At 35.1% G+C, this 12,974-nt stretch overlaps 1 protein-coding gene across 2 annotated transcripts in view; it reads right to left on the bottom strand.

The window, feature by feature from the left end:
• GPC5 (glypican 5) overlaps positions 1-12,974 on the bottom strand; it is a 1,453,242-nt gene that overhangs the window by 539,503 nt on the left and 900,765 nt on the right. Inside the window, exon 8 of one of the 2 annotated variants that reach the window (XM_054529150.2) lies at positions 4,826-5,649. The exons of the other annotated variant lie outside the window; for it this stretch is intronic. Coding sequence (XP_054385125.1) covers positions 5,645-5,649 — 5 coding nt within the window. The 3' untranslated portion in view covers positions 4,826-5,644. Of the gene's footprint in view, positions 1-4,825; positions 5,650-12,974 lie in introns of those variants that run through there. 2 annotated transcript variants of the gene reach the window in all.

The raw sequence follows: 12,974 nt of genomic DNA, 5'->3' as shown, positions 1-12,974 counted from the left end.
AATGGCCAGCAGAGTTCCTGCACGCGCTAGCTGCTTGAAAAATAGTTTGAATAATGACCCTCGTTCACATTTTTAATTGCTATATGGACATTTTATAATTTAACATTACCTCAATTAATATTTTCCATGGATTCCCGTATGTGTTCAATAGATTTATGAATTCATAACTTTTTCTGTTTTTCTTGTTTTTCCATAAAAGATATAAAGTGGCTCTTTCCTGTGTGAATCTTTCAATTTTCTTTTTTCTCTCTATTTTCAATTTCAGACTACTTTAACATTTGAAGGCTGAAAATCAGCTGCCATTGACATAGAAAACATTCATGGAATAATGATATGATACATTCAACTTGAATAACCATCCAAAGTTGAGTATTTACTCAGTTAGATGTTTCTTTCAAAAACATTTTTATTATCAATGCTATGTTTATGGATTAGCAGATAGCCATTCAGTATTTTTACCCTATAATGCAGTTACTATTTGTTTACCAAGTGTAAGTTAAACGGTTTTTACAATGCTTTGTATACCTATTTAGATGCCTAGAAAAAGCGGTAGGGAGGATTGAAAATAGGATCTTAAAAATTTTAAAATAGAAAATGAGAGAAGATAAAAACTTTATAAAACAATTGAGAAGGCCTATCCCTTTCTATGATATGGCTAGTCTGCAGATAAAGTATAGGTTTGAGTTTCCTTCTGGTCTACTTTCATGGGAGTGTGTACAAATAGTTTTATGGAGGCCATCAAATTCAGCTAGCATGAAATGAAATGCAATGCAACAATTAAACCACATTTCTGTTTTCCAGAAAGGTAGAGCTGTTACTGTAGACTTCACTTTTGGCAAAAGTAGATGTCTGTTTATGTTGCACTATTGGTGGATATAAATAAATAAATAGAGAATTGAGTAATATGATGAAAGAGTCAATACAAAAGCATTCAGCAATTTTGCTTTCAAGAATATTGTCTATTAGAATATAACAGGAGAAAATTAGCTTCAAACATATGAGTGAAAATTAAAAATACATAGATAAAAGATGAAGACGTGATACATTGTTATTTAGAGGGGTGTTAAAAATATATTCACAATAGCCAAGATAAGGAATCAACCTGTGTCCATCAACAAATGAAGAAAATGTGATATAAATACATATATACACAAACATACATATACATACAATGGAACATTATTCAGCCTTAAAAAAGAAGGGAATCCTATCATTTGTGACAGGATGGATTAAAGTGGAGGACATCATGGTAAGCAAAATAAACCAGATTCAGAAAGGCAAATAATGCACGATCTTTCTTACATGTGGATTCTAAAAAAAGTCAGACTCATGAAAGGAGAGAGAAGGTGACTGCCAGAGGATAAAAAGTAGTGGGTTGCAGGGAGAGAATGTGGAATTGTTGCACAAAAGACACCAAGTTTTAGCTAAACAGGTTAAATACATTCTGGAGATCTATTGTATAGCATGATGAATATAAGTAGTAATATTCTATTGTACACTTGCAAATTGCTCAGATAATAGATTTTAAGAGCTCTCACCATAAAAAATTTGTAAAGATAAACATGTGAGATAATGGATATATTCATTAGCTTTATTGTGGTAATCATTTTACAATGTATGCAAAAATTAAATATCATGTTTTATAGATTTAAAATAGACAAATTTGTCAATTATACTTCAATAAAGTAGAAAAAATAAAAATGTCAGTAAATATTTTACATGATGTTTATATTTCTTAATTATTAGTCAACCAATAAGCAAAATGAATAAACTCAATCAAGCCAGTGGTCTGAATTAATAGTGACAGACATACTAGGTTAAATAATTTTGTGTATGAGTAAACACATTCAAATTTCGCTAGTCTTATAATAACACAATAATCCATATGTTTAATTACATCTACATATGTAGTCATGTCTACCTCTAGTCAGATGTGTGAAACAAGCCTTGAGAGATCATATAATTATACATATTTCAGGACTGCGTTATTAATCCTGTGCCAGATTCCTAGTGAAGGAAATATGTATATTTTGCTTCCTCAATCATTGCAGTATACCGTAGCTCTTACAATCAGAAAATCGCACATTTTACCTTCAATTACCATTTCATATTGTCTAAAGAAAATATACTAACACAATGTGCACAACAGGGTCTATATTCGCTTCATTCTGCTGCAGATGCTATCTTATTTTCAACAGCTTTTATTTTTTTAAAAAAAGTGCTAGTGTTGTTTTTGTTTTTCATTTTATGAATGTGCTCAATATTTACATAATGATTCCTCTCAAAAGATGAGAGAATGAATGAGGAATAAATAAATTGCAACCTCCCTGCAGAATGACTCTACCTTTAAAGATGGATCACACACGGCCATGCTTGAATGCATCCAATATATCAATATTTATTAAGCAGACAGAAAGTCAATTGAACCATAACTTGCTTTGTGCTAAGAAAGAAGAAACCCAGAAGAGGATATGGGAGGATTATTAAAAAGAAACTTAAGAACCCTACCCAAAGTCAATATCAGAAACTCCTATCGAGTCTCTTTTATTCACAAATCTTTATGGAATTGAATACACTATCTACACAGGAAACTGGAAAAAATAACTAAATATGAAACGGTCATGCCCTGTCAAAAAACCTTATTGAGCTCTTTAAACAAGGCTCTTCAATCTCCATTTGTAAAAATGTTCTGTACCATTTGCATACATTGTGCAAGAATTACTAGTTAGTTATTATAGACATACATTTCATTTCTCCAACTGGAATGCATTCTTAAGAACAAGGTAATTCTTCTTATGTGTTTTGAGTTCTGCAGAAACGTGTTTAATGAATATAAACTCGTAGATGTTGAAGAACTGATGCAGTGCATTTGAGATGTATTGTTCATATACATAAAAACAAAATGTCACTTCTAAGTATGGCCTTACCTCCTTTCTTGATTATAATAAGAGTAATATTTGTCGAATATTTTGGGTGCCAGGCGGCACAGTGCAAGCACATTCCCTAAATTAATTTCTTAATTCTGACAAACCCTGTGAGTTGGGTTTTATTATTTTCACTGTACAGATAAGGAAAATATGGTTTGAAACATCACATCGTTTTGCCCTAGGTTACAAAAGTAGTAATAGAAAATCAAGGCATTGAACAAAGTTATTTTTTCTGATCCCACAAACCACACTTTTAGCCACCACACTACACTTCTTGGACTACATAATGATTACCTTGAAAATGATCTACATGAGCATGTTTAATTCAATAAGAGACTTAATCGTTAAAATAAATCCTCAGCTGTCACTCTCTATCTGACAATAAAAAATATTGCCCCACCCATAGTTAAGGCATACACTTACATGTATTAAACATGGATATAACAAAAGTTGGAAGTATTTATGCCTAGATGGTGAGAAAAGGGGGTAAGTAATTTAACCACTTACTGCCTTATAGTCACATCTGTAATGTGAATATAATTTGAGGATATTATTTTAGATTTTCTGTATGTGTTTCCTTTCTTTGTTTTCTCTTTTTGTCTCCCTTTATCCCAGCATCTACCTCATTAATTTTTCAGGGGAGGTTTGTTGCAGGGCAGATGAGAGAGAAGTAGCTTTAATTCTTTATGACTTTGTTTTACACAAGTTTGAGCCCTAGCGGGAGGAAATTCCTTTGGCCAAGGCCAAAAATGCCTAATTTCAGATAAGAATAGCCAACTTTAGGAATGAAAAGAAAAAATATATTGCTAACATAAGTATATGAGAATAACGTTGAAAAAATACTTATTTTTATAGGAGAACAAATTTCTTTCTTTTTTTCTTTCTTTTTGAGACAGAGTCTTCATCTGTTACCCAGGCTGGAGTGCCATGGCACGATCTCGGCTCACTGCAACCTCTGCCTCCCGAGTTCAAGTGAATCTCCTGCTTCAGCCTCCCGAGTAGCTGAGATTACAGACACCTGCTACCACGCCCAGCTATTTTTTTTATTTTTAAATTAATTAATTTATTATTATTATACTTTAGGTTTTAGGGTACATGTGCACAATGTGCGGGTTAGTTACATATGTATACATGTACCATGCTGGTGCGCTGCACCCACTAACTCGTCATCTAGCATTGGGTATATCTCCCAGTGCTATCCCTCCCCCCTCCCCCCACCCCACAACAGGCCCCAGAGTGTGATGTTCCCCTTCCTGTGTCCATGTGTTCTCATTGTTCAATTCCCATCTATGAGTGAGAACATGCAGTGTTTGGTTTTTTGTCCTTGAGATAGTTTACTGAGAATGATGATTTCCAATTTCACCCATGTCCCTACAAAGGACATGAACTCATCATTTTTTATGGCTGCATAGTATTCCATGGTGTATATTTTCTTAATCCAGTCTATCATTGTTGGACATTTGGGTTGGTTCCAAGTCTTTGCTATTGTGAATAATGCCGCAATAAACATACGTGTGCATGTGTCTTTATAGCAGCATGATTTATAGTCCTTTGGGTATATACCCAGTAATGGGATGGCTGGGTCAAATGGAATTTCTAGTTCTAGATCCCTGAGGAATCACCACACTGACTTCCACAAGGGTTGAACTAGTTTACAGTCCCACCAACAGTGTAAAAGTGTTCCTATTTCTCCACATCCTCTCCAGCACCTGTTGTTTCCTGACTTTTTAATGATTGCCATTCTAACTGGTGTGAGATGGTATCTCATTGTGGTTTTGATTTGCATTTCTCTGATGGCCAGTGATGGTGAGCATTTTTTCATGTGTTTTTTGGCTGCATAAATGTCTTCTTTTGAGAAGTGTCTGTTCATGTCCTTTGCCCACTTTTTGATGGGGTTGTTTGTTTTTTTCTTGTAAATTTGTTGGAGTTCATTATAGATTCTGGATATTAGCCCTTTGTCAGATGAGTAGGTTGTGAAAATTTTCTCCCATTTTGTAGGTTGCCTGTTCACTCTGATGGTAGTTTCTTTTGCTGTGCAGAAGCTCTTTAGTTTAATTAGATCCCATTTGTCAATTTTGGCTTTTGTTGCCATTGCTTTTGGTGTTTTAGACATGATGTCCTTACCCATGCCTATGTCCTGAATGGTAATGCCTAGGTTTTCTTCTAGGGTTTTTATGGTTTTAGGTCTAACGTTTAAGTCTTTAATCCATCTTGAATTGATTTTTGTATAAGGTGTAAGGAAGGGATCCAGTTTCAGCTTTCTACATATGGCTAGCCAGTTTTCCCAGCACCATTTATTAAATAGGGAATCCTTTCCCCATTGCTTATTTTTCTCAGGTTTGTCAAAGATCAGATAGTTGTAGATATGCGGCATTATTTCTGAGGGCTCTGTTCTGTTCCATTGATCTATATCTCTGTTTTGCTACCAGTACCCTGCTGTTTTGGTTACTGTAGCCTTGTAGTATAGTTTGAAGTCAGGTAGTGTGATGACTCCAGCTTTGTTCTTTTGGCTTAGGATTGACTTGGCGATGCGGGCTCTTTTTTGGTTCCATATGAACTTTGAAGTAGTTTTTTCCAGTTCTGTGAAGAAAGTCATTGGTAGCTTGATGGGGATGGCATTGAATTTATACATTACCTTGCATGCCCAGCTAATTTCTGTATTTTAGTAGAGATGAGGTTTCACCATGGTCAAGCTGGTCTCAAACTCCACAAATTTCTTAAACTGAAATATATATTTCAAAAATGTATATTTTACTTTTCATATCAACAGGAATAATCTAATGGCTGAGAAAATGTGCAAAACTTCAACTTCCTTTGAAAAGTTACATTTCAAAATGAGGCAAAATGAAAGTTAAATTTCAAAATGTAGTTAAGTAGCAGACGTTTCCAATATCCTGTGAATCTTCTTTCATTGGCTCTGGCTCTTGCTCTCTACCATAAAATCTTTGTCCAGAAGAAAAAAAAAAGTATTATGTTATCCTTCTCTAAATTAATTAAAGACACTAATGAAATCTTATGTAAAATCCTGAAACAGACAAGAAGTGGGATTTTTAATCCCTCCTTTCCTCATCTGGGTAGCCTGGAGGTCTCAGACTCAGTGCCTATGCAATGTAATTTGCCAACTAAAGGTGGACCGTTCTTTTGAGATGTTTAACAGGATAAGAAAGGAAATAGAATGAGGAGCTCAGGAGATGCACAGTAACTGATGAACTAAATGCTAATGAAAGAGTTCCAGGAACTCTGAACAATCAACCTCCAAGGTAACTATGACATAGGTTGAAGGTGAGATAGTGACAGGGACAGAAAGTTTTGAGATTAAGTTAGGTAAGGCCCTCTGGGGCCACCATTCACTGCATGCTTTCAGCTTAGATCAACAATTGAGCATAGAGTCTGGGTGGGATTAGCTTTAAGAGCCGTAAAAAGGACACATCTAGCTAGGGTGGAGTCTACATTAAGCTGTCTCCAATGGGAAGCCTTCTCTTGAGACATTTCCGCGTCACAAAAGATCCCTCAAGCTCTCCTTATTTTTCCAGTTGAGCAGTTACTGTCCATCCCCAGTGCTCTTTTTACCATTTCTTTCCTTTCGTAGCGTGTTAAACTTCTCAAAAGAAGGTCCACCTTTAATTTGCAAATTATGTTGCATAGGCATTGAGTCTGAGACCTCCAGGATACCCAAGTAAGGAAAGGAGGGATTAAAAATCTAACTTCTTATCTGTTTCAGGAATTCACACAAGATTTCATTTTTAAAAAAAATGGACTTCCACTTTTGCACACACAAAAACATTGGTCTATTCACACTTCATTTAATTTCTTACTGTTCATTTACTCTATAGCATCTTAACAATCTACTTTCCAATGTCACTACTCAATTGAAACAATCTCTTAAAAGTCACAGCTGGACTTAATGGATTAGTCCAGCTCATTTGCTCTTCTCAGACCACGTACTTTCCCATCTCTCTGCATCATTTGAAATAACTGACAGTACCCTCCTTTTAAAGAATTCTTCTTTACTTTGCCTTTCTTGGACAATCTACTATCCTAGTTACCTCTGGCCACCCTAAAAGCTATTCCCCTGAATCCTTCGCTGAATCTCATTACTCCAGCCACTCTGTATAGGCAAAGCAATATATGGCAGGGGAAGAAATCGTGGACTTTGTAGTCTAAAGGCTTGGGATCAAACTTAGAGATTTTTAGATTTTCTACCAAACATAATTAAAACGTCACAGGGTTTTGAACACAATAGGTGCTTAGTAACTAGTCATTAAAGAAAAAGATAAAGTAATATATTAAATGAAAACACCCTCAGAAAAATTGTGGACATACATTTAATATGGCAGATTTGCTTTGGAATATTTTTTTCATGATGTTCTTCAAGTTGAAATTCAGTTAGTTTAAAAATTTTGGTAATCCAGTTTTACAGTCCATGAAATTTCCACAGTAACCCTGTGTGAAGGAAAGATTTTTTAAAAAACCAGTTGATCCAATTTAAAAAAAAGGTAGAGGCTGGGGTACAGATATTTTGTTTTTCAGTGTATATTATAACACACAGTTTTGTTGACTGAAATGTTTTAATGCCAGGTTAGGTATTTAGGACTTTTTCCTCAGAGTCGATATATATTTACATACCTTTTAAAAATAAATTAAATAATAGATTAAATGGATATATATATGATGGGTTAACTTTAATAATTCTCAACTCTCTTTTGAACACATTTTCAGACTTGAATTCATCTTCTATATTTTGAAGAGACGGTGATGTGTGTTGGTGTAGTGTTTATCTTAACTCAGATTTGATGACTGTTTCTGATGACAACAGGACATTCTTAGTATGAATAGTTGAGCATGAGCAATGAGTTATACTGTTATTCTGATAATTACATCAATTAGCATACTTATTCTTCAACAACTTTGAAAATAAAAAGTTTTTTCTATTTACTCTAATGGGTCTACGGCAATACCACCCTGAACACACCTGATCTCATCTATTTACTCTAATGGTTAGGGCTGTACACACTTCACATCAATTTTAGGGGGCACTAAATGGTTTAACAAAGATCTAAACTATGGGAAATGGATTTTTGAAATCATAAGCCATATCTTGGAATCAATTTTCTTTATTTCAACATAACATCAGTGGGTAAAATATGCCAAAATTTAAGAGGAGAGAAACAAATTTTCCATTTATACAAAGTAACATACAAACTTATAGTTTTTTGAAGAACATATTTCAAATGAACATTGTTAATGAGCTTGAAAAATTACAAGGTGAAATATTTATGTTTAACTCACATATTTGAGAAAGCATTTGAAATAATTCCACTAGCCACTCAAAGAACATATTCATAGAGGCTAATTATCTTCACAATAAGCAATAACTAGAATTACCATAAAGATGATATCCCTATTTATTAGTTCCCCCAAATGAGGTTCCAAGAAACAATAAAAGTTGAAAGTAAATGAGGGCAGAGCGCAGTGGCTCACACCTGTAATCCCAGCACTTTGGGAGGCCGAGGCGGGTGGATCACGAGGTCAGGAGATCGAGACCATCCAGGCCAACATGGTGAAACCCCATCTTTACTAAAAATACAAAAAATTAGCCAGGCGTGGTGGCGGGCGCCTATAGTCCCAGCTACTTGGGAGACTGAGGCAGGAGACTGGTGTAAACCTGGGAGGCGGAGCTTGCAGTGAGCCAAGATCCTGCCACTGCCCTCCAGTCTGGGCGACAGAGAGAGACTCTGCCTCAAAAAAAAAAAAAAAACAAAAACAAAAAAACATATCAAAGCCTTGCATTACATTTTTTGAGAGCCCATTACCTGAGAACAGGAGTAAAACCTACAAGACATGGAGTTCACCATATACAGCCAACCATCATGAGGCCAGAAAAGTTACACTTAATTAATTGATGTATATCCGCTATACCTCAACGGTAAACAATAGAATGGAATCTATGTAGAAGCTGGTAGACAGACATCAGTTATAGATGCTACCTTACCATGTTGAGAGTCTTCTAATAGCATTTTTCCTACTGCTGTGAAGTTATTTATTTATGTGCTTACCCTCCTAGTTTATGCACTTATAAACTTATGCTGGAAAACCTGCTCTTGCTAACTGTTCTGGTCCCAGGACCCAGCCCAAAGCCTGCCACAAAGTAGACAATGAGTATTTGTTGAATGAATGACGGATTAAGATATCAAGCACTGTATGAGTAGTATTTCTTCATCATTTGCTTTCTGATTTCAGATTTTCTATGCATTATGACCTTGGTAAGGCTTCAAATCCTTGCTGATCAGCTGCTTTTGGTTTGTGTTTGGGCAATGCTGCTTGGTCAGTACTGAATCCTTGATAACCACCATCTGGCATTTCATCACCAGTGACCTAGCTCAGTTCCTAGATTCCTTCCTTGTTGCTTGCCTCTCAGGGCCTGTCTCCCTGACACAATTCTCTCTGGCCACACAGATGTATGTGTCTTAAATTTTTAGTATTATTTCCACCATTTTTTTTCAATTACTGACCTGTTTGGAATCCTAACTTCTGCTCATTCCCACCCTCAATTCTTAGGCTTTTGAGTTTGGTCTATTTCAGAATGAGAAATTCTTCACTTGCTTTTAACTTCTAAACATTAAACCTTTTTGGTTAGAGTAAACTTAACTTCTCCAACAGGTACAAAACTCAGGCACCCTTTAGACCACCATGGAGACTCTGGCATAGTGCTTTTTGCCTCTCTTGAGAACAAGGATCATTGAAACTGAGCCCAACCACTGTTGCCCCTACCTGCAACTTCATACTCTCTTGTTCTATCCCATCCCTCTCCCAAGACCTATTCTGGTACCTGTACATTTCAAAGCTGTAAGAAAAGAACCATAGGGGAAAAAAAACAATGAAAATGTTAGAGGGGAAAAAGAGAAAATAGAGGAGTTAGTTACAAGGGAAGAAGATAAAAATTAATTCTAGATCAGAAGTGATAAAGTAATTTTGGATAACAAAGGTTTGGAAAATGAAAACAAAAAGTATAAGAATGAGTACAGAGATAGTAAAAAGGTTCAGCCTTCTCTTCACTCCTTTGATCCTCCCATAAGAATAAAAGGAGGGAGAGTTTTATTTCAAGAGAGAAATTGAAAGAGACAAGATTGAGATCTTAAGGAGATGGAAGATGTCTTTGAAAAACTGCTGCAAATAACTCCCCAGGGAATCAAGATGTTTTGAATTAAAACAAAAGAAGAGGGTTTAGTCCAGGTGATGTTACACAGCATAAATCGCAGTTAGCCCAATCTTATTATCATAAAATGCTGAGAATGATAATGTACTTGCTAACTATTCCTATACAACAAAATAGCAACAGATGTTATTATAATCATGATAAGCTTAATAGACTTTTCTCATAAACTATATTTAATCATTTCTAAATAAAGGAATAGTCAAACAGAGAATTAATACAAAAAGCAGAATAAAAATAAATGCAGTACCCAGTTTAAAAAGCAATTTTTTTTATTTTCGGTTTGCTACATTCTTTCCCGTAAAGCTAACTACTGTAACAAAATGAAGTTTGCATTTGGGTTATATCCAAGGGCACTATTCAATTTCACAATTTCCACTGTAGTTATTGTACTGATATCATTTAATTCACATGCATAGAATCACTTTAAAAAATCAATGTCAACAGTTAGGGTCCTTTATTCTTTTCCCTATGGGTATTATCTTGCGTGTCCTCAAACAACATAATAGAGAAAAAAATCACTGTTAAGTATAATATTAATTAAAGTGCAGAAAACCAGAATCAACATTGCACTTGCAAGGTCTGGACTGGATGACTAATGTATAGAATACTACATATTGTCCAGGGGCAAAAACTCATGTATATACATTACATGGTAGATCTACTTCTCTACTGCATTATATATATTCAACTGGCTTAAGAATAAGTTAAAATAAATGAATACATTTAAACTATAGCCACACAAATAATGCAAATCACACAATCTTGGACTCATATAATTCTATAATTTATAAAATGTTTGAGAGCTGTGGTCGATATTTATTTTATTTATTTATTTATTTATTTATTTATTTATTTATTTATTTTTGAGAAAGAGTCTTGCTCTGTTGCCCAGGCTGGAGTGCAGTGGCACGATCTCGTTTCACTGCAACCTCTGCCTCCCGGGTTCAAGTGATTCTCCTGCCTCAGTTTCCCGAGTAGCTGGGACTACAGACGTGCACCACCATGCTCAACTAATTTTTTTTTTTCTTCTAGTACAGACAGGGTTTGAACATGTTGACCAGGTGGTCTTGAACAACTGGCCTTATGTGATCCATAAGCCTTGGTCTCCCAAAGTGCTGAGATTACAGGCATAAGCCACTGTCACCTGGCCTGCGATGATTTTGATAAATGATTTTTACAACAACCCAGTGGAATTATGCTCACTCTAGAAGTAAATAAATGGAATCACAGACAGGTTAAGCAAAAAGTACCAGGTCAGAAAGCTAATAAATGAAGAGTCAGTATTTTGCAAGAACCTAAGTTCTCTAACTTTCAGATAGTTTTCTTGCTACTGTATTTTTTAACTTTTTAGTGCTTATCTACACATCAGTATCATCTACAAGTTCAATGAGACCCTTAAAAATCTTCTTTCATGTCTTGGCACAGTTCTTTCTCCAATTTCCAACAATAGAGTCTCCAAAGATTCCATCTCTTCAAAAATGTTAGCCCACTATTCACTTCTGTCTGGAAGACGATTATATGATCTACCACTTTGAAAAAATTGTAAGTTAGGAATAAATATCCAACTTGATATCTATAAAAGAACCTATATTTTTAGTCTCAAGATTTCTTCTAGACAAATAAAACAGAGGTTTTATTTGCAGCTAATTTTATTCCATTGATGTTATGTTCTTTATTGTACTTTCTCCTTTTTCACATACTATGTGCTACTAGGCTACTCTGTTACTTCAACAGGAGAACAGCAAACTTTGTCACTACTGCTGTTGAAATTTCATTGACAATTGTGTTATCCAGAAATCCAGTTTTTACCAGTTTTCAATGAAAAGGAACAGGATCTATATTGGAACCACATTACATTTGCTGATGCTTCAATTAGCTAATCTTATCTGACAGTAGCGAAAGTAAAGATACTCACATTTTGCATCCCTACATCACTTCCTAAGGAAGATAAGTTGTTGGCTGTTAGACTAACTCAATATAAATTCAAACTAGAGATAGAAGAAAAGCTTACACAATATTGCTTAAGATAGGTACACCTCAAGTATAATGAAAAGGCTGAATTTGGATGTGTTTCATTTCCTCTTTACACTGTCTTAAAAGATGTGAGTCAGAAAGCCTTTAAATTAGTCCAGCACATTCTATTTATCTAATTCTCACCACTGCCTATTGATTTTATTTTCCAAGGCTTTTTGAATTAAATTCTCTTGACCGATCCATAAAGAGATTTGAGTTGAATAATCAGACTCATGTGTTAGGTTAGCATAGTGCCTGAAATAGCAACATCAGTGTCATTGGAATTTGTTAGAAATGCAAATTTTGGGGTCCACTCTAGGCCTACGGAACCAAATACTGATGACCAGCCTAAAATCTATGCTTTAACACACTCTCCAGGTGATTCTACTGTAGCTAAAGTTTGAGAACCACTGCTTTAGTTTTAAAAAGGTGGAATTGGAGAGAACTCAAACTCTCTAAAGAGAGTTTTGGAAAGAAAATCAGAGAAATTGGTGCAGTGTGTTTTGCAATGTAGGTCTTTAGGAACCAAGCTTCCCTGTGTATGTGTTTACCCTCACGACAACGTTCTGAGACAATATCCATTGTTCTATAGTCTGCAAGTGGAAAGTATGCTTCTAGAAAACCTGTGTTCAGAAGAGAATAAGGAGTTTCAACTTTATGTGGTTTCTAACTAAAAGGAATATAGTTTCATTCCTTAGGGAGAGATTAATCAATTATTTTCAGAAAGAGTTTGATTTTAAAAACAGTAACAATGGTTTTGGGGTGAGCAAAGTAAGGAAGGAACACTCCTTACAGAACATCTTCACAAACCTTTTTCA

This window comes from Pongo abelii, chromosome 14 (genome assembly GCF_028885655.2).
Source record: "Pongo abelii isolate AG06213 chromosome 14, NHGRI_mPonAbe1-v2.0_pri, whole genome shotgun sequence".
Taxonomy (NCBI): Eukaryota; Metazoa; Chordata; class Mammalia; order Primates; family Hominidae; genus Pongo; species Pongo abelii.
This window is presented reverse-complemented; position numbering and strand designations above follow the sequence as displayed.